Source organism: Bos indicus x Bos taurus, chromosome 12 (genome assembly GCF_003369695.1).
Source record: "Bos indicus x Bos taurus breed Angus x Brahman F1 hybrid chromosome 12, Bos_hybrid_MaternalHap_v2.0, whole genome shotgun sequence".
Classification (NCBI taxonomy): domain Eukaryota; kingdom Metazoa; phylum Chordata; class Mammalia; order Artiodactyla; family Bovidae; genus Bos; species Bos indicus x Bos taurus.
Genome location: NC_040087.1, coordinates 81,901,479 through 81,924,157, shown reverse-complemented (window position 1 = coordinate 81,924,157; position 22,679 = coordinate 81,901,479). Strand labels below are relative to the sequence as shown.

The window sequence follows — 22,679 nt, the reverse complement described above, 5'->3', positions numbered from 1 at the left end:
GTTGGGATTTTTACCAGCTGAGCCACAAGGGAAGCTCAAGAATACTGCAGTGGGTAGCCTGTCCCTTCTCCAGGGGATCCTCCCAACCCAGGAATTGAACTGGGATCTCCTGCATTGCAGGCAGATTCTTTACCAACTGAGCTATGAGGGAAGCCCGGGTAAATAAACAGAATTATCAAAGGAAAATAGTTCAGTAACAATCCTGTTCATGTGCTCTGGAATATTATGTAGTGTTTAAAAAACAAGTTAAATCTCTGCTTTATTGACAGACCAAAACTCCAAAGACATGTGGTTAAGTCATTTAAAAAAGTAAACAAATAATATATTTGATAAATACAGGAAAACATCTAGAGGTATATGCAACAAATATAATAGACATTATCTCTGTGGAAAAAAATACTGAGGGAGACTGTCTTATCCACGTGTGCTGCGTGCTAAGCCGCTTCAGTCGTGTCCGACTCTTAGCAGCCCTATGGACTGGGGCCTCCCAGGCTCCTCTGTCCATGGGATTCTCCAGGCAAGAACACTGGAGTGGGTTGCCATGCCCTCCTCCAGGGGATCTTCTCAACCCAGGGGTCGAACCCACATCTCTTACATCTCTTGTGGTGGCAGGCGAGTACTTTACCATTTGAATATTTTCAACAAGAGCATATTTTTATATTACGTGTGTAGAAAAAAGATAAAGCAAGTGTGCCAATTACCAACTGGTATTTTCCTCTTGTGCACTTATGATAAATTTTCATATTTTACTTCCCTTTTAAATGTCCTATTTACATTTCATTTTTTTAATTTAAAAACTGTAAATTAATCTTTAGTAATTCCTATTTTTCCTACTGATAATACTATTTTTATTGTAATAGCATACTTATTTTGCTATGATTATCATATAATAAACATGTAAACAAACACAAAAATTAACAAAAATTGAACATTATCAGTTTTTCAACCATTTATTTACTATATATGAGGTATTTCCATATGAATATTATACATCTATATCAGTATTCATGGTGATTTCATTCTATTTCATTGGATATATATTATATGGATATATATTGTTATCTCGTAACCCCCTTCTTTTTGAACATTTATGCTGTATTCCTGTTTTTATTTTTAACTATTACAAACAATTCCAAGAAGTATACATTTGAGCTTGATTGGCTTGCATTTTTTAAAAAAATTTAGTAGTGCAAATTATTGTCCAGAAAAGTTGCACTGTTTTAAACTTGCAGTGAGCAGGAATACATTTTCCCCTACCAGTAAAATAATTGTTGATGTCAGCATTTTAAAAAATCTTCAGTATATGGTAAAAAAATAGAATCATTTAATGTTTAAATGTATGAGTCTTTACTTATTAGTGACAATGTTAATATTTGTCTTTCATTCTTTAGTGAAATTTATGCCCTTTCCTTACTGGGATATTCACTTTTGTTATTGAATTATAAGCTCTTTTTATATTTTAAGGCTATTTGGTCTTTACAACATGTGTTGAAATCTTTTTTACCAGATCATTTAATTTTAAACATTCTTTTAAAACTTTCATCATCAAGACTCTTTAAATTCTTATTTATTAAAATTTAGAAATATTTTCTCTTACCATTTTTTCCTCAGTCACATTTTGACAATCACCCAAAATATACATGTAAGAAAATAAAAATCCTTAAAGCACTATTACAGTTTCATTTTTTACCTTTAAAATATTTAAAATATGAATAAAAAAGAAAATGTGTGTCTAGGTGCATAAGACATAAAAACATTAAAGACTTTAATTCACCTTATATTTATTGATTTATTCATACACAAAACAGGTAGGACATGAAATTTATTTTTCCCCAAGTGGTTAGTTAGCTAATCATCCCAGTACCAATAAATATCATTTATTTGCTGTTGTATAATACCACCTTCATTATATCAATAAAATTATAAATAAACACAGCTTGTTTCTGCATTTCTATTCATTCATTCCTTTATTCATTCAACCAATCTTGACTGAGCAAACAGTACGTTCTGGGCACCGTTGAGGCACAAAGAACACGGCATAAATGAGATGCACGGGAGCCTTGCCTTTGGAAGCTTCTGGTGAAGTCACAGGCACAACAGTGAAGGCACTGTGATCAGCAGGAGGACACAAGGCAGAGGGTGGAGCGACAGCGCGGAAGGAGGGGCAGGAGAGAAACCTTACGTACAGGATCAGAAGTGTCCGGGAGGCCTGAGGTCTCAGCACGCCTGAAAGGAGCAAAGGGAACGTGAATGATGCACAGAGCCCCAGATGTAGTGAGGAAATAAACCTGTGAAAGTCCGGGGGTAGAGAAGCAGCCAGTGCAAAGGCCCCAGGGCAGGACCGGGGTGGGGGAGGGGAGGCCAAGGCAGCTGGACAGAGATCAACAAGCACAAGTTCAGAGATTTAGAGTGGCAGGGGGCTCTTTGCAGCTGTGGATCAAAGTGCAAGTGAAAGTCACTCAGTCATGTCTGACTGTGACCCCATGGACTATACAGTCCATGGACTTCTCCAGGCTAGAATACTGGAGTGGGTAGCCCTTCCCTTCTCCACGGGATCTTCCCAACCCAGGGATGGAACCCAGGTCTCCCACATTGTGGGCAGATTCTTTACCAGCTGAGCCACAAGGGAAGCCCAAAAATACTGGGGTGGGTAGCCTATCCCTTCTTCAGGGGATCTTCCTGACCCAGGAATCGAACCTTGGTCTCCTGCATTGCAGGTGGATTCTTTACCAACTGAGCTATCAAGGAAGCGGCTGTTGATGAAGGTTCTGTGTGTAGGAAGTGTGCTCTGATTCACATCACTTAAATGCGCGCCTTCGTAGCTGTGTGGAAAACTGACCACGTGAGCCAGCGCAGGACCAGATTCAAGCTGTGACGCTGAGCTGGAGCTCACAGGACTTGGTGACTGACTGGACACACAGGAGAGGAAGAGGTATGGCTGGAACAGCTGAGGTGGGATGAACTGGAGACGCATGAAGGTTCCGTAAGGAACATCAGGAATCAGGAGTTTGGTTCTGAACAGGTTCCGGCTGAAATTCTTAGGACCTCTCCAAGTGGAGCTATTAAGCAGGTGACTGGATATACAAGTCTGAACCTCGGGGGAAAAGGTCAGGCTGGAAATACAAGTTTGGGAGGGTCAGGAGCATAAAGCTGGTGTACAGGGCCTGTGGGATCTCCAAGGGAGACAAGATAATCAGAGGGCCTGGGGGAGAATGCAAAGGAATGGTCAGTGGGGGAGAGGGTGCGGTGCCCTGAGCCAGTTCGGTGTTTTCAGAACGGCAGGATGTGAGTAGTGACTAAGGTCAAGACTGCAAATGGACGGTTGGGTTCCGTGAGCTCGGGGTCATTAGTGACATGGACAAGTGCTCTTGCAGTAGAGGCTTTCAGCTGAAGAGAGTTCAGGGCAGAAGGAGTAAGGGTAAAGCTATTTCTACAAGACATGGAGGCTGTTTGAGAAGTGTGCACAAGCAGGCACTCGCATTTTTGTTCTTCCCCATGGAAGTTAATTCAGTATCTTTGCACACTGACGAAGTAACCCAGGAGAAAGAAGAAATTAACCATGCAGGTGAGGGGGATAAAGGCAGGAACAAGAGGAAATAAGGGGCTTTTCCTGGTGGCTCAGACAGTAAAGAATCTGCTTGCAATACAGGAGGCCTGAGTTCAATCCCTGGGTCAGGAAGATCCCCTGGAGAAGGGACTGACTACCTACTCCAGCATTCTTGCCTAGGAAATCCCATGGACAGAGGAACCTGGCGGGTTACAGTCCATGGGGTTGGAAAGAGTCGGACATGACTTAGTGACAAACAACAACAGTTCTTGTTTCATTGGCTACTTTTGTAAATATTACACTTACTTTTGTTGCTTAGTTGCTAAGTCATGTCTTTGCAACCCCATGGACAGTAGCCCACCAGGCTCTGTCCATGGGATTTCTCAGGCAAGAATACCAGAGTGGGTTGCCATTTCCTTCTCCAGGGGATCTTCCCCAACCTATAGATCGATCCCGTGTCTCCTGCATTGATGGGGGTTTCTTTACCACTGAGCCACCAGGGAAACCCCCAAAGAAGGATGCACATAAATAAAGACTCTACACAAAGCAAAGAAAGCAGATACTCTAAGCGAAAGACTTTTAAAAAATATTCTAAAACTGGAAAGACAACAGAAACTAATGTGACCGATAAACATCAGTGGTAAAATTCAAACTGGAACCTGTACCATTTCAGTAGGTACAGTTACAGGAAGACCTATAAAACCACAGCTCTGCAGAGGAGCTGGGGACCTACCTAGTACAGCTCTGCATCCTGCAGTTGAGGACAGCAAGGGCTAGAGAGCTGCAAAATCTTACTCAAAATCAAACAGAAGCCTGAGAGTATCTTCCACCTAGAATGCAGCACTACTTTCATTAATGTTCTTTGAAACATTTATTCGTAAAGGGTATGGTGATGATTTTTAAACACACCTGCACATTCTGTGAGCCCTCAGAAAGAGGCCTCTTCCCCTGAAATCTGCACCAACCCTGGTGACTCAATGGTTACAAACAGAATACAGTAGAAGCGATGGCATGGCTTTGGAAGTCACGTTGAGAAAAAGCTTGGGTAGTTTCTGCCTCACTCGTTCTCTTGGGTCACTGACATTGGGAGCACCGAGCTGGCATGAGGCCCCACGGTGTGCCCAGGCCACAGGTAGGTGATGTAGCTGAGTTTCCAGATGCCCCTGGCCGTCAAGTCGTGGTCCCCCTTCTGCTTTCTGCCACTGAACCTTCCCAACTGAGCCCCCAGACAACCTGGAGCAGAGACAAGCCATTTCCACTGTTGTTGTTCAGTCACTCAGTCATGTCTGAGTTTTAACCAACCCATGGGCTGTAGCACACCAGGCTTCCCCTTCCTTTACCATCTCCCGGAGTGTGCTCAAACTCAATGTCCCTTGAGTCAGTGATGCCATCCCACCCATCTCGTCCTCTGTCTTAAGAGGATGAGATGGGTTGGATGGCACCTCCCACTGTACACAGAATCTCTGTGCATGATAAAATGGTTCTTTTAGGCCAAAGTTTTGGGGTGGCTTGTTGCAGCAGCATAAAAATGAATACTATTTTTCCTCCACTACTATGGATTTTTAAATGGAGAGCAAAGAGGAAAAATTTATTCCTAGTCTATTTTATCTTCAAGTCCAACTAAAGCCAAAAGGCTGCACTTGATTGAGAAGAGAAATGAAATAAAACTTGGTTCTGAATTTTAACTTTCTGCAGCACAGAGGAACAAATTATAAGGCTAGCCCAAGAAGTTTTTCTTTTTTAAGTGTCACAAGATTTTCAGATAAACACTTGCTTAGCAGCACAGTTCAGTTCAGTTCATTTCAGTCGCTCAGTCGTGTCCGACTCTGTGACCCCATGAACTGCAGCACGCCAGGCCTCCCTGTCCATCACCAACTCCTGGAGTTCACCCAGACTCACGTCCATCGAGTCGGTGATGCCATCCAGCCATCTCATCCTCTATCGTCCCATTCTCTTCCTGCCCCCAATCCCTTCCAGCATCACAGTCTTTTCCAATGAGTCAACTTTTCGCATGAGGTGGCCAAAGTACTGGAGTTTCAGCTTTAGCATCATTCCTTCCGAAGAACACCCAGGACTGATCTCCTTTAGAATGGACTGGTTGGATCTCCTTGCAGTCCAAGGGACTCTCAAGAGACTTCTCCAACACCGCAGTTCAAAAGCATAGCAGCACAGTACTCAAGCAAATATCTTGGCAATTAATCACATGTATACAAGATTTTTTTTTCCCCTGGGGAGAAATTTTTTGTTGTTGTTGAAGAATAGAGCTGTACTTTAAAAGTATTTGAAAGCAAAAGCAAACCAGAGGCTTCTCTGCTCTAAAGTACAATAAGGCTGACTTACTTTCATAATGTAAACATCTTTTTTTCTTCTAATTAAGCCAAGTAAACAAAGCAGGATGAGGGCTTGTGTTGGTGTCAAGTGTTCTCGGCAGCCCCTGAAATGCCTGGCAGGTACAGACACATTCAGAGACCTGGAAAACCAAGATACTGTATTAAGTGTTTCTGTTAGTTCCCTATGGCTGCTGTAACCAATTACCTCAAAATTTGCGGTTGAAGACAACAGAACTGGACTTCCCTGGCAGCTCAGTGGTAAAGAATCCGCCTGCCAATGCAGGAGACACAGGTTCTATCCCTGATGTGGGCAGATCCCACGTGCAGTGGAGTCACTACGATTACACACCACAACTCTGGAGCCTGTCCTCTAGAGCCCGGGAGCCACAACCACTGAAGCCCACGGGCTGCAACTCCTGAAGCCTGTGTGCTTCAGGAGCAGCTGTGAAGCTGTGCAAAAGCCCTTTCACCTCTCCGGTCTCCCGATACTTATCTGTGAGCAGGGATTAGCCAAGGCAAATGCAGTCACAGACCAGCAACCAGGCATCACCCAGTGAGGAATGCTGACACTCAGGCCCCACCCTGGACCAACTGAGCCAGCACGAGCATTTAAGCTGGAGCCCCAGCAGCTTCCAGTGCACCTTCAAGCTTGAGGAGCACTGAGCACAGTTCCTGAGGCAGGATGACTTGCCAATAAACGCGAATCCCCCATGCCTATAAACCCCACAAAGGCACTTACATAAAATGGCTGAGTTTACATTTAATAACTGAAGACAAAAAGGAAAGAAAGGAGGAGAGTAGGCCATTCTTAAAAAAAAAAAAAAAATGGCTAACTAGGAACAGGCTGATACTGAAACACTAATTTCTGGGACTCTTTTGGGGAATCTTTTTAAGAAAAGATTGCTCACGCTACATAGGGAAAAGAAATCCAGATATGAGTCACATCTCACTCACATTTTTTTAAGGCTGTATTATCTGAAAGGAACAGGTGAATTCCTAGGTTACTGGTATATGATTTTTGTGGGAGTTAAAACAATTAAGTGTAAAAACAAAACAAAAAGCTTGGAAGTCATGTCTCCATCTCTCAGAACAAGAAAAGAGCTGCATAAACTGAAAGTGTTAGTCCCTCAGTCATGTCCGACTCTGTGCAACCCCACAGACTGTAGCCCACCAGGTTCCTCTGTCCATGGGATTTTCCAGGCAAGAGGACTGGAGTGGGTTGCCATTTCCTTCTCCAGGGGATCTTTCCAACCCAGGGATCAAACCCAGGTTTCCTGTATTGTAAGCAGATTCTTTACCGTCTGAGCTATCAGCGAAGCCCTGTACAAACTGAAAGTCAAAGAAAGGCAATGCCAAAGAATGCTCAAACTACCGCACAATTGCACTCATCTCACACGCTAGTAAAGTAATGCTCAAAATTCTCCAAGCCAGGCTTCAGCAATATGTGAACCGTGACCTTCCTGATGTTCAAGCTGGTTTTAGAAAAGGCAGAGGAACCAGAAATCAAACTGCCAACATCCGCTGGATCATGGAAAAAGCAAGAGAGTTCCAGAAAAACATCTATTTCTGCTTTATTGACTGTGCCAAAGCCTTTGACTGTGTGGATCACAATAAACCGTGGAAAATTCTGAAAGAGATGGGAATACCAGACCACCTGATCTGCCTCTTGAGAAATTTGTATGCAGGTCAGGAAACAACAGTTAGAACTGGACATGGAACAACAGACTGGTTCCAAATAGGAAAAGGAGTATGTCAAGGCTGTATATTGTCACCCTGTTTATTTAACTTCTATGCAGAGTACATCATGAGAAACGCTGGACTGGAAGAAGCACAAGCTGGAATCAAGATTGCCAGGAGAAATATCAATAACCTCAGATATGCAGATGACACCACCCTTATGGCAGAAAGTGAAGAGGAACTCAAAAGCCTCTTGATGAAAGTGAAAGTGGAGAGTGAAAAAGTTGGCTTAAAGCTCAACATTCAGAAAACCAAGATCATGGCATCCAGTCCCATCACTTCATGGGAAATAGATGGGAAAACAGTGGAAACAGTGTCAGACTTTACTTTTCTGGGCTCCAAAATCACCGCAGATGGTGACTGCAGCCATGAAATTAAAACACGCTTACTCCTTGGAAGGAAAGTTATGACCAACCTAGATAGCATATTCAAAAGCAGAGACATTACTTTGCCAACAAAGGTCTGTCTAGTCAAGGCTATGGTTTTTCCAGTGGTCATGTATGGATGTGAGAGTTGGACTGTGAAAAGGCTGAGCACCGAAGAATTGATGCTTTTGAACTGTGGTGTTGGAGAAGACTCTTGAGAGTCCCTTGGACTGCAAGGAGATCCAACCAGTCCATTCTGAAGGAGATCAGCCCTGGGATTTCTTTGGAAGGAATGATGCTAAAGCTGAAACTCCAGTACTTTGGCCACCTCATGTGAAGAGTTGACTCATTGGAAAAGACTCTGATGCTGGGAGGGATTGGGAGCAAGAGGAGAAGGAGATGACAGAGGATGAGATGGCTGGATGGCATCACTGACTCGATGGACGTGAGTCTGAGTGAACTCCGGGAGTTGGTGATGGACAGGGAGGCCTGGTGTGCTGCGATTCATGGAGTCCCAAACAGCTGGACACGACTGGGCGACTGATCTGATCTGATCAGAGAACTGAGGTCTTGGGATAAACTAACACCCTGAAAACTACAGACAGGTGAGGACCAAGCACACAGGACCGCACAGCAGAAGCCCTGGGACCAGGAGCGGGGCTTTCGTGGTCCCCACAGCACACTGCTAGACGCTGACGATGGGCTACAGACCAAGCAAGGATCCCCACGTTTTCATGGATTTCATGTCCGGCATCCCCATCAGGTTTTCATGGGGAAGATGGGAGAAAAATCCCCTTGTTTGGCTGGGGGTGGGGGGAATAGTAGCCCTTTCAAAATATGTCGTGACAGAAGTTTAACCCAAGTTTGACTAACACACATTTGCTTCCATTGATCAGTGGGGACAAAATAGTTCAGCTCATTTAAGAGCTAAAGCACGGAAATTCGGAGGGTCTGTGTCTGACCTTTTCATAAGTAATCAAGGTACTCCTGTTAAGTCTCATTTAGTCTTATGGGGGAGACAGGTTCCTTGCAGTGAGCTTTTTCTCCCAACATAAAGTATGAGAAATCTCTTAATTGTCACTGTTTTCCAGGAGTATGGGGTTCAGATAACAGCACCATTAACAGTAAGGCTTTCCAAGGCTGATCTAAGATTCTTCACTATTTCTTCTCTGACTCTTCTTTTCTTTATGTAGATCTGAGTTTCTGACCCTTATCTGACCCTTTCCTTCTCTCTGAAGAACTTTAAAAACTGTTTCTTGCAAGGCAGGTATACTTTTGCTTCTCAGAGATCTGTATTTCTCTTTTACTTTTGAAGGATAATTGTGCTGGATACAAAATTCTAGGTCATTGTTTGTTGTTTTTTGTTTTTTTTTCTTTCAAAACTCTGAATATGTCACCCCAAGGTCTTCTACTATGCATGGTTTCCGGTAAGAAGTCTGATATGATGCTGACCTTTGTTTCTCTGCATGTAAGTTCATGGAGTGTGCAATGCTGAAACTTTGTTTGTCCCTCATTGGTTCAGTGCATCCTCAGAGACAAGTTCCCAGTATTGAGTGGCTCTGATCCACTTTTATTTTCCAGTTTTTTTTTCTTAAACTGTTCTTGATGGAGTGCCTCTAAGAGAAGCATGTAGGGTGCTCACTAAAAATGCAGACTCTTGGGTCCAAGCACTCTATGAGAATCTCTGGGAAAAGGACACAGGATTTTATATTAAAAACAAATCTCTAGGTGGTAAAACCATTGCTTCATAGTTACGTATTTTATGTCTCATATAATTATTTAAGAGTGATATTTTATGCTTTCCTATATATTTAGATTTCAATCCATCTTAATTTGCTTTCTGTTATGATGCAAAGGCATTCCTTGGTAGTTCAGATGGTAAAAAATCCACCTGCCATGTGGGAGACTTAGGTTCGATCCCTGGCTTGGGAAGATCTTCTGGAGGAGGGCATGGCAACCACTCCAGTATTCTTGCCTGGAGAATCCCCATGGACAGAGGAGCCTGACAGGCTACCATCCATGGGGTCATAAACAGTAAGACATGACTGAGTGACTAAGCACAGCACATGATGCAAAAATCTAAATTAACTGTATTTTTAATGTTTTTACTTTAATTATGCCAGTAGCATTTATTAATAACCCATCTTTTCCCACTAAATTAAAGCATCACCCTTATGATAGATTGTGGAGTTTCTCACAGTTTTAAAAAAGACGCATTCCTTTATTCTTTTTGTAAAGTATCATGTACTAATCATAAAGAATTTATGACATGCAGAAAAATTAGGTTGTTTTAAAAACCCAGCTGTCTTAGATTGAACAGTATCCCCCAAAAATTCATGTCAACCTAGATTTGTGAACTTATTTGGAAATGCAATCTTTGCAGATTTAATTACATTAACATGAGATCTTTTAGGATTAGTGAAGTCTTTCAGTCATGTCTGACTCTTTGCGACCCTGTGGACTGTAGCCCACCAGGCTCCTCTGTCCGTGGGATTCTCCAGGCAAGAATACTGGAGTGGGTTGCCATTTCCTTCTTAGGGTGGGTCCTAATTAAAAGAATTAGTACTAACATAAGAAGGGAACCTGGGCTTCCCAGGTGGTACAGTGGTAAAGAATCCGCCTGCCAATGCAGAAGACACAAGAGACACGGATTCAATTCCTGGGTCAGAAAGATCCCCGGGAGAAGGAAATGGCAACCCACTCCAGTATTCTTGCCTAGGAAATCCCATGGACAGAGGAGGCTGGTGGGCTACAGTCCATGGAGTCACAAAGAGTACAACTCAGCACACATGGAGAAAGAACAGATGCACAGTGAATGCCATGAGGGCAGAGACTGAGACTGAAAAGCCAAGGAAAGAAAGCATGCGACTACCAGAAACTAAGGCAGAGGCGGGGTATATAGTCTTCTTCCGAGGCTCCAAAAGAACCAACCTTGCCAACATCTTGAGTTTGGACAGCTGGACCCCAGAGCCACAAGCGACTAAGTTTCTGTTGCTTTGTGCCACCAGTCTGACTGCGGTGCTCTACTACTACTACTACTACTAAGTCGCTTCAGTCGTGTCCGACCCTGTGCAACCCCATAGACGGCAGCCCACCAGGCTCCCCCATCCCTGGAATTCTCCAGGCAAGAAAGCTCTAGGAAACCAATATATCAACTACCAAGAAATAACTAACTTTAACATCAAATGGCCCTCATTCCAGATATATTTAGTTCAGTCGCTCAGTTGTATATGACTCTTTGAGACCCCATGGGCTGCAGCATCCCAGGCTTCCCTGTCCTTCACCAACTCCCAGAGGTTACTGAAACTCATGTCTGTTGAGTTGGTGATGCCATCCATCTCATCCTGTGTTGTCCCCTTCTCCTCCCACCTTCAATCATTTCCAGCATCAGGGTCTCTTCCAATAAGTCAGTTTTTTGCATCAGGTGGCCAAAGTATTGGAGCTTCAGCATCAGTCCTTCCAACGAATACTCAGAGCTGATTTTCCTTTAGGATTGACTGGTTTGATCTTCTTGTAGTCCAAGGGACTCTCAAGAGTCTTCACCAACACCACAGTTCAAAGCATCAATTCTTTGGTACTGAACTTTCTTTATGGTCCAACTCTCACATCCATACATGACTACTGGAAAAACCATAGCTTTGACTAGATGGACCTTTGTCAGCAAAGTAACACAGCATTTAGCATGATGTACTCTGCAAATAAGTTATATAAGCAGGGTGACAATATACAGCCTTGATGTACTCCTTTCCCAATTTGAAACCAATCCATTGTTCCATGTCTAGTTCTAATTGTTGCTTCTTGATCTGCATACAGATTTCTTAGGAGGCAGGTAAAGTGGTTTGGTATTCCCATCTGTTTAAGAATTTTTCAGTTTGTTGTGATCCACACAGTCAAAGGCTTTTGTATAGTCAATAAAGCAGAAGTAAATGTTTTTTTGGAACTCTCTTGCTTTTTCTATGATCCAACGGATGTTGGCAATTTGATCTCTGGTTCCTCTGCCTTTTCTAAATCCAGCTTGAACATCTGGATGTTCTTGGTTCATGTATCATTGAACTCTTGCTTGGGGAATTATATTTAAGCATGAAGTGTAGTGTGAAAGTGTTAGTCACTCAGTCATGTCCAACTCTTTGTGACCCTATGGACTGTAGCCTGCCAGGCTTCTCTGTTCATGGGATTTTTGCCATTTCCTACTCAAGGGGATCTTCCTAACCCTGGGATTGAACCCCGGTCTCCTGCACTGCAGGCAGATTTTTTACCGTCTGAGCCATCAGGCGAGTCCATAATATGTATACACATATTATATATGTAACAGATTGAGAGAAATATTTCCCATACAAGGTAATTCTGTACACTCTATATCCTTAATTATTATTTTACTTGAATGGAGAAGGCAATGGCAACCTACTCCAGTACTCTTGCCTGGAAACTCCTATGGACGGAGGAGCCTGGTAGGCTTCAGTCCATGGGGTTTCGAAGAGTCAGACACGACTGAGCGACTTCACTTTTACTTTTCACTTTCATGCACTAGAGAAGGAAATGGCAACCCACTCGAGTGTTCTTGCCTGGAGAATCCCAGGGATGGCAGAGCCTGGTGGGCTGCCATCTATGGGGTTGCACAGAGTCGGACACAACTGAAGTGACTTAGCAGTAGCAGCATCTTAAAAAAAAGAAAAAAACTGGATTTGTACTATTAGTCTGCTGATGGTTATTTCTGTTTCTGTGCTAACAGCTTGGTGTTTAATTTTTGTATTATTACTCCTTTTTTTAGAGTTTTCTTGACCATTCACAACCGTGTGATCCTCTACACAAAATTTAAAATTAGTTACTTTTAAGTCACCCTCGAGAGAATTTGGGATTTTGATGTCAATTGTGCTAATTTTCAAATTTGACTTGGGAAGAATTGGCCTATTTTTGGTCCTGACTTTTCATCCAAAGATCTGCCACGTTTTTTTCATTTACTCAAGTCTTGTTTTCACCAAGAGTAATGGATTTATTTCATCACCAGGATCTTGTAACTCCTTAAACTTTATTCCTAATTACTTTACAGTTTTTGATGCCACTGCAAATAAAATAATTTCCTTTTTAATAGGTTATTACTTGTTCAAAAGGAAAACTGCTAATTTTCCCTCTGCTTATCTCTCTCGAGTTTTAAGCCTCTTACTAAACTCAGTTTTGATGGAGACATCTGAATTTTGGCACTTGGCCTCTGAAGCGCTGCATTAACCCCTAGCTTTCCTGTATCCCAGCCTCCTTGCCAGCCAGTGAGCTGCACAACCGCGTCATAAAGTGCGGTGTCTCCAGGGCACAGCACCAGCGAGCTCAGCTCAGAGCAAAGTGGTCTGTACCCAGGGCCACTGACACTATTTTGGCCTGCTTGACGAAACCAGCTCCTAAGAAATAACGCCGTCAGTCAGTTCCTACTGAGGCACCTTTCACCTGCGCCAAAAGCAGACGAGCCCAAGATTACGACAGGAGCATCTTACCAGGAAGCAAAAGTGCTCTGGAGCAGAGGCCAGGGAGTCGGCCTCCCGCGCGGCGGGCCGGCGGAAAGAGCCGAGCGCACTCGGAAGCTCCGGCCACGCCTTCCGCAGAGAGCGTCAGGGGGCGGGGCTCGTGCGACGGCGCGTTGAGCGCGGGGCATTGTGGGAGGGGCGGCCGGTGCGGCCGCGGCTGCCATCTTAGCAACTCCTGGCGTTGCGGCCTTGTCGTTGGAGGCGGCCTTCGCGGCGGCCCTCGACCTCAGAGAGAGACGAGAGAGTCAGCTCGCTGACCAGCTTTCTTTCCCTCGGCCTCGACAGACCTGTCGGCCCGCGTCCGGAGGCGGAGGCGCGGGTAGCCCGGCACGTGCAGGGCCCGAAGCCAGCGGTTAGTCACAGCGTCGCCCGGAAGGATGGGCCGGTCTCGGAGCCGGAGCTCGTCCCGCTCCAAGCACACCAAGAGCAGCAAGCACAACAAGAAGCGGAGCCGGTCCCGGTCGCGCTCTCGAGACAAGGAACGCGTGCGGAAGCGCTCTAAGTCCCGGGAAAGTAAACGGAACCGGCGGCGGGAGTCGCGGTCCCGCTCGCGCTCCACCAACACGGCCGTGTCCCGGCGCGAGCGGGACCGGGAGCGCGCCTCGTCCCCGCCCGACCGCATCGACATCTTCGGGCGCACGGTGAGCAAGCGCAGCAGCCTGGACGAGAAGCAGAAGCGAGAGGAGGAGGAGAAGAAGGCAGAGTTCGAGCGGCAGCGGAAAATGTGAGCTTCCGCGCGGGGAATGGTGGGGGTGAGGGGAGTGAGGGGGACGGGGGGAGACGGGGTGGTGAGGGGAGACGGCGAGAGGGAGGTGGTGAGGGGGTTGTGAGGGGAGACGGGGTGACGGGGGGCACCGGTGGGGGCTTGGTGAGGAGAGGGGGGGTGACGGGGTCAATGGGGGGTGGTGAGAGGAGACGGGGGAGAGGGTGGTGAGGGGAGACGGGCTGACGGGCGAGTGGGGGGTGGCAGGGCAAGAAGGGGGTGACGGGGTCAGTGGGGGATGACGGGGACACTGGGGGTGACGGGCAGTGAGAGGTAGCGGGGGTGGCGGGGACACTGGGGTGACGCGGGAGTGAGGGGCGGCGAGGAGGCAGGCGGTGGCTGGGTCGGGGGAGGTGGAGGAGGTTAGAAGAGTCGCCGGGACCGGGCCCCGCGGGCTTGCAGCTTCGGCGTCTGGAAAAGCGGGGGTCAGGACCTACCCGCGAGTTGGTTGGGGAGGAAGACAGCGGGGACCAGCCTGGGAGGGCTTGGAGGGGAGATCGCGTTTTGGCGCGAGAGGAGGCGGCGGCGGCGGCCAGTCCCGGAAGTGGGGGGTGCAGTTCCGAGCGGGCCGGGAGCCGTGTCGGCCCCCGAGGCTGACGAGGGATGCGGGCCTCTGTCGCGTCGGAGACGTAGGACCCGAATTCTCCGGGTAAAGAAAAACACTCCAAAACCAGGCGTTGAGCTTCCGTGTGTTCCTCCTGTTGAGTGATGTCGTGGTCGCTTCTCCCTTCTTGAGCCTCCTCTTTTTTTTGAGGTGTAAAAAGCAAAACGCACGAAGCTTAAGTGTATAGTAAGATGGATCTTGACGCGTGTATTCACTTGTGTAACCACCATCCCGAGCAAAGCTGACTCCCTCCTTTTGCTGTGCTCTCGCTCAGTCGTGTCCGATTCTGAGACCCCGTGGACTGTAGCCTGCCCGGCTCCTCTGTCCATGGGGATTCTCCAGGCAAGAATACTGGAGTGGGTTGCCATCCCCTCCTCCAGGGGATCTTCCCGACCCAGGATCGAACCCAGGTCTCCCACATTGCAGGCGAATTCTGAGCCACCAGGCAATTGTACTGTTGATTGATTTTGCTGTATAGTTCTCTGTAGCACACTTTGGTGCAAGCCTATTGTTTCCCCTTGTGGTGTACTTGCTGCTGAGAAGACAGATTTGCTTTTACTTTTGCATTGATCCCATGTAGAAGAGGCACCTCTCGAGTTCTCTTTTGATCTAAGACTAGGTGCACATCAGTTCAGTTGAGTTCAGTCGCTCAGTTGTGTCCGTCTCTTTGCGACCTCATGAATCGCAGCACGCCAGGCCTCCCTGTCCATCATCAACTCCTGGAGTTAACTCAAACTCAAATCCATCGAGTCAGTGATGCCATCCAGCCATCTCATCCTCTGTCCTCCCCTTCTTCTGCCCGAAATCCCTCCCCAGCATCAGAGTCTTTTCCAATGAGTCAACTCTTCGCATGAGGTGGCCAAAGTACTGGGGTTTCAGCTTTAGCATCATTCCTTCCAAAGAACATCCAGGACTGATCTCCTTCAGAATGGACTGGTTGGATCTCCTTGCAGTCCAAGGGACTCTCAAGAGTCTTCTCCAACACCACAGTTCAAAAGCATCAATTGTCCCACACTCAGCTTTCTTCACATAGTCCCAAGCTAATGAAATGGCTTGGGATAATACGGTCTAATCATGAAATTTTGGTTTTAAAGTATAGGGTTCTGTTTTGGTTCAAGACTATGGTGCTCTGATGCTTTGGGTGTTCTTTCCCACCGAGAATTCGACTTACTGACTCTACCTGTTTAACCAGCCATCTTCCATAGCTCTTGAATGCATGTTTCGAACGTGCCCGTGAGGCAAGACAATTACTGAATGTTGAATTTTCCCGAGCCAAGTTTTTCTTGTATACTGATTGTGCAGGGATTTTAACTTTATCTGCAGTGTGGCTTGTTTCTAAAAGCAAATCATTAAGAGGTCTGGGAATAGAAAACTAATATTACCGTGGAAGCATTACCTGAAGAGTCCCTTCACTGCATTCCTTTAAAACATGGAAATGCTTTCATTTTTCCTTAGAAATGTCAGTGATTGTATGAACACCAAGTACCCATAATTGTGTCAGAGGAAATTTCGATTACATAGAATCCAGTTTTGTAAAGATGTAGCTCTCAAATAACTATCAACGTATGAGTATTTAAAAAAATTAAGACATCTCTGAGATAATATTTACATATGAAACCAAAGGATACCTCCAAAGAGTAATGGTTTGCCATTTGCTAGAAAGCTCAAGACTAGAAAGCTCCCATACATACGTATGGGAGGAATAGTTAGAAGGATTTAGCAGACTTAACACGAATAACAGAGAAGAAATCCAGAGATGAAATGAGAACATAGAGCAGTTATGTAGTTACAAGTTGATAGAGGAGGCACACTTCCATTAGCTTGTATGAAGGGAGGAGGGGGCAGAACTAGCATCCACCTTAAACTGAATTCCTGTGTGTCCTGCCGTTAGTCACTCAGACATGTCCAACTCTTTGTGACCCATGGACACTAGCCCACCGGCTCCTTTGTCCATGAAATTCTCCAGGCAAGAGTACTGGATGGGTAGCCATTCCCTTCGGAGAAGGCAATGGCACCCCATCCAGTACTCTTGCCTGGAAAATCCCATGGATGGAAGAGCCTGGTGGGCTACAGTCCATGAGGTCGGTAAGAGTCAGACATGACTGAGCAACTTCACTTTCATGCCTTATGCCAAGAGCTGTTATTCTGAAAGATGATTGACCGTCCAGGATCTCAGTCTAGCTTGAAGATGTATAGGTGGGTAGGTAGGTTATAATACAGTGTGGTAAATTCCGTGATAGTGATGTGACTGTGAAAAGGAGGCATCCTAGACAGCTCAACACCTTAGTTCTCTTGAGGAGTGAGTGGCAGATAAAGATAGGAGACTGTCAGGCTTGCCATAGGATACGTGGGCACCCAGGGAGGGAGTCCCCCCACCCCTGCCAGAATAAAGGGAGAGGTGCAGATGGTCTTAATGTGGAGTAAAGATATGAATATGGACTTGAAATTCCGTAAGTACGAAAGTCATGGAGTGACTGTAAAGGTAGATTTAGGCTGGGAATCATGGGAAGGGTCTTGTAGGCTGAATTACTGAGCTTGAATTTTGTCATAGAAACCAGAAGGGTTTAAAGCAGGCAAATGGTGTGGGGTTGTTGATTTGTTTTTAAACAGATCAACTGCTGTGTAGGATAAATTACAGTAAATACACATAGGAGTAGTGAAGGAGCAGTTGTTGAAATGGACAAAAGGGACAGATTTAAGAAACATTTAGAGCAAATAAAATTTCATGTGAAACATAAGGGAAGTAAAGCATATTCTTGCCTCTGTTGTGGCCATTGCACCTCAGCTACCAGATGTTTAAGTCATGACACTGTGGGTCAGACTCAGGTAAAATGTCAGAAGCCTGGTGCATGGTGGAGGGGGAGAAATAAAGGGAGTTTCCACTTGGCACTTCCAATGTAGGCACTAGATTTTGAATATAGTGAGTTTATCCAAGCTTGATAGTGGGGGACTGAAACCTGAGAACCTTTGATCCTAGATAGAATGACCCAGGGAGAGTGTGGGGAAGAGCGGGGGTCACAGGGATGTCTGTGTTTACTATTGGACAGAAGGAAAGTGCGTGGTCAGGCAGTGAGTGAAGAAGGAGTGGAAGATACACTGTCGAGTGTACCTTCTGGTGAGAGGTCCAGTGTGGGGTGGAGAGAGACAGCAAAATTAAAATTGATTGGGCTTTAGCGATTAGAAAGTCTCAGTAAGATTGGAAACCAGGCTGTTTTGCCATTTACACTTCTGAGACCTTGAATAAACTACCTACCTTGGAGCTTGATTTCTTACCTGTAAAATGGAGATAGCTCTCATGTTTATTGTGAAGGTTAGAAATAGTGCATTTGGGGTACCTAGGTGGTATTTGTCATGTATGCAGTAAGACTCAATAATGTTGTTTGTAACTTGCATACATGCAACCAGATTGAACCTGGTGAATTTAAGAAGTGACCTTGTAAGTCATAATTTTAATACAATAAAAGGCAGACCTTAAAATTAAAAAATTCTTTTTCTCAATTTTGAGGTTGATAATTCAGTTGGAAAGATCTCCTCATGTCCCAGTCATTCAGTGTTGTGCTCTCTCTCTGCTTCTGCACCCTTATTTTCATGTTTTATTTTGAGATGCTTTATGCCTGTTGTAATAACTGTTGGGGAAAGAGTGACTAAAAATGGCTTGCAACAAATCAGGATAGTAGTGGCGTAGTAACTAGTGTTCAGCTGCATGACTTTGAGCGCCTTCTAAATGAGAGTATCTGAAGTGAACTGGGGTCTTAGATAGATTCTGAGAATACTTGGGAGCTTATTGTGAGAGCAAATTCAGTGTGTTGGAACTGCATACCAGGGAGGATAGGGCTTTGAGAAGAACTTTAGGGAGAAAGATCAGGCTGATGTTGAAAAGAATTTTATCAATTTTTAAAGTATTTTGTAGCCAAGTTTTTGTGCATACCTGTGCTGTCCACATTTGTCTGGGGAAATCATGCAGAGTAGGTCATTGCCTGTGGAGCAGCTAGGTTGAGGGCCACCCCTCAGCCACCTGCTTTGCCTCAGAGCCCATCAGAGATGTACATGATGATGTGGTGTATAAAGCTTTGGGCAGAGTAGTCAGTACTGAGTAAATACTGTTTGCTAATATTATGAAGCAGTTCCTAGAATTAAGCTCCTTGCACTGAGTTTGTACATTTTAAAGACTTAAAATAATATTGCGTGATACTCTGTGCAAAGTCCCACTCGAATTAATGGTGCTGTGTTGCTGGGCCTTTGCTGTTTGTTCTAGTGGTTGCTGTTTTAAGGTTGATTGTGATCAGTGTTTTTAAAAGACCTGAGACAAAGGAGAAAACTTGGTTTTGATTCACCCCTTTCATCAGTGTCAGGTTCTTAACAAGGGGATGAATTTAGCAGAGGACTTTGAGGAAAAAATTAAAGAAAAGAATATCAAGAATGACACTCCTATGACCAAAGTTTAACGAATGGGTATGCAGTAATTATAGTGATATGTTTCATAAGATACTAGTGATGAAATTGGGTTGTTGTTTTTTTTCTTTTCCTGAGAAAGTTTCAGTGCCTCTTTTGAAAGTCAGCCTAACAGCTGCCTTATCAGTGATTATGATAATAAATTTGTCATCAGTAAAAATGAACTCAATTTTTTTTAAGAGCTATCCACCCATCCCACCCTCCTTCAGCTGAGTGGTACAACAACGTTATGTTGTATTAGGTTTTATTCAGTTTTATACTATATATCTTTGCTTTTGTGGGAAGACAGACAAAGAAAGGGATCCAGACAAAAGAACGGTGGAGTAAAGGGATCCAGAGTCACAGTCGGAAGTCCAGGCTGTGGCTTCTAGCACAGCACCTAGTGCACAGTGGGTGGCTCCTAGAGGCTTGTCCTGTCTCTCAGGTGCTTAATCCCCTGTGCTTGTGTCATTGAGTTTCTGGATTCACGTGTGTGGAGGGAGGGGAATTAAAACAGTGTTGGGCTTTTAACTTTTTCAGAGCTGGATCTAGAGATTGATTACTTTTTTCTGATTGCTGAAATAGCAGTTCTAACCTTACCAAGAATAACAGTGATTATATCATTGATAATCCTTGAAGGGGGCAGCTCTGCACTGGTGCCCTGACCTTGCCTGTCTCCTGACCGGGCACAGCAGCAAGGCCTAATTACAGTCCGGAGTGGGGGTGCCTGTTCCTCCAGGAACAGAGAGAGATAAGCAGCCTTGTGAGAAAGTCCACTGGGCCATTTCCCATCTCCTGGTTTCAGTTAAGCTTGGCAGTTTCTGCTTGCCCTCCCCTCGAGACTGTGAAACTGCTGAGCTGTAGTTACAGAGTTGACTCCTTAGCCGCAGCTGCCTCTTGCCTACACTGCTTGTCACCATGTGTGGCATGTCACCTGGCCCCTCTGGTTTGGTGGCCATCAGTGGGAGCAGAGACCCAGGGAGCTGATACCATGCTGGTGTGGCTTTTGCTGTAAGTAATAACACTGAATTTGTTTAGGCTCATTTAGTACTTACTGACCAAATCTGTGGAAATGTGGCCCCATCAGCCATTGTGCTGTATTGCTGTCATTTAGGGACTGTTTGCTTGTCAGAAACACTAAATATATGTCAGATCTCTTCCATCTTTACCAAACTCCTTAGTTAATTAGGCAGCTTTTCTGCTGATAACCTAACTCAAAGCCTTATCCCATTCTTTTCCCTCTTTACTACTTTGTGTGGAAAGTTTTTAATTGGAACTTGGCTTATAGTGTCCTTTTAAGAGTTGAGTTGTACCATTTTTGAAATTTTTAAATGAAATTTCTTCTAGACTTACACATTTATTAATTTTATAAGAACCAACTAACAAAAGAACGTGTACAGGTTATGTGTGTACTTTTAAAACTTGGTGTTAGGAAAGCTTTCCAGTTTACCAAAATGGAGTACTGTAATCCTCATACTTCATACAGGTTCAGCAATTGTTAGCCTTGCTTGTTTCTTTTCATGTTTGTCTTTCTCTTTGGATGAAGTAGAGAAACAACATGGTTGTATTTGAAATGTTTTAATTTGTATTGAAGTCACTGCCTGATTTCCTTTAGATATTCTGGTCACTCAATTTTAGTGCTGAGGTAAATACCTGTTCTATTTTACTGAGCTGCTGTAGATGAAGGCTTATTGGAACTGCCTTAATACGATATTTTATTGAAACTTAAAAAGGAAAAGGAGCATAGTTAGAGTACATGTTAGGCTTTCATGTTTTCCCCTCCAATTATAATCACCAATAATGTAATGTTGGGAAGAGATAGTTAAGAGGCAAGCAACAGAATCTTCAGAATGGTTATTTCAGATATCTGAAACCTAACAAATTATGCTTTCTCAAGAAGCTCCTATCTCCCTGGCAGAAATACGTAGAGATTATAAATGCAGAAACAGATATGAATCGGAATGTAAGATATGCTGGTGTTAGTATGGTATCACTGAATAAATAACAGGAGTTAAGAATGAAAGCACCTTAGTGGAAATTGAATCACCCCCAAAATAGTTGACTTGAAGTGGATTAGGATATTTAAAGGTCACTTAGAAACTATAAAGTCTTGATAGATAAATTGAATGACTTCATACATACATATGAGTCATCAAAAGATAGAAAGTTTACAGATTTTGTTTAATTTTGTGGTTGTGAGAAAGTTGAAGCATTAATAGATTGACCTCTTAGTATTTAGGTATACTTTCAGAGTCTTGCATTCATTTCAGCACAGATTGTCTCAAATAATGCTGTTGAATAGAAATGTAATGTGAGTCAGATTAAAAAGAAACTAGTGAAGTTAATTTTAATATATTCTGTATCTTTATTTTTTTCTTTTTACTAATCTTCAGTTCAGACTGGATGCATGTGACTAGTGGCTGTCATATTGGAGATGACTTGTATAGTGCGAGGTTTCCACCATGGTGCCTTGATAAATGTCAATATCTTCAGCACCGAATTTCGCCTTGAGTAAATAAGTTCTTATATATTATCTAAATGGGATTAGAATAATTCAGCAATATCATGGTGCATTGAACTTTTTAGTAGAAGTGATGATACAAATGCATTTCATCCACTTCCCCATATCTGGAGAAGGAAATGGCAACCCACTCCAGTATTCTTACCTGGAGAATTCCATGGACAGAGGAGCCTGGTGGGCTACAGTCCATGCGGTTGCAAAGAGACACAACTGAGTGACTAGCACTCCCCATATTTGGTAGAGCTTTGAATTGACAGTTAACAAAAGAAAGAACAGGTTCATTAAAGGGAAGAGTTGTGAAGCTAAATAAATCTGTGTTTTGTCTAAAAGCTGAAGTACTATTGCTTTCGCACTGTGAATTTCTTTGGATCTGTATTTATTCTTACCTTGCTTGTAGTGGGGGAGGAGGAATCAATTGAATTGCTTGCTACATAAGTTTCTCCTAACTTTTCTGTAATTCATGGCTTAGATTAAATGGATTGGCAGATGAGCAAATCATATATTTAATAGCTTGTCCTTTCATTATAAAGCTGATAGTTTAAGTAGATTTCCTGTTTCAGATTTACTCTGCGGTTCCTAAAGCTAAGGCATTAAGCTCTTTGTATATACTAGTTTTTTTGTATTTACTTTAGAAAGTGACAGAAGAAAAAACCATGATGTTATATTTATTTGAATTTTGGTATCACTTGACCTCTTGGTATTTATCTTTTCCTTGTAATGTTACATGAGAATGAGTTGTAAAATCATGGAAATATATAATCGGACTCTGTTTTACAGACTTAGAACTAGTTCTATTTCAACTCTTCGTTTATTATATTATCAAAATCATTTTTCCCACTTTGTTTGCTAGTCGGCAGCAGGAAATAGA

The 22,679-nt window shown here is 43.9% G+C and overlaps 1 protein-coding gene across 1 annotated transcript in view; it reads left to right on the top strand.

Annotated features, from left to right (window-relative positions):
• The first annotated feature begins 13,618 nt into the window (after positions 1–13,618).
• The window catches only part of ARGLU1 (arginine and glutamate rich 1), a 26,362-nt gene continuing 17,301 nt past the window's right edge, over positions 13,619–22,679 (top strand). The window contains exons 1-2 of the mRNA XM_027557944.1: positions 13,619–14,216; positions 22,662–22,679. The exon at positions 22,662–22,679 is cut by the window's right edge and continues 208 nt beyond it. Coding sequence (XP_027413745.1) covers positions 13,870–14,216; positions 22,662–22,679 — 365 coding nt within the window. The 5' untranslated portion in view covers positions 13,619–13,869. The remainder of the gene's footprint in view (positions 14,217–22,661) is intronic.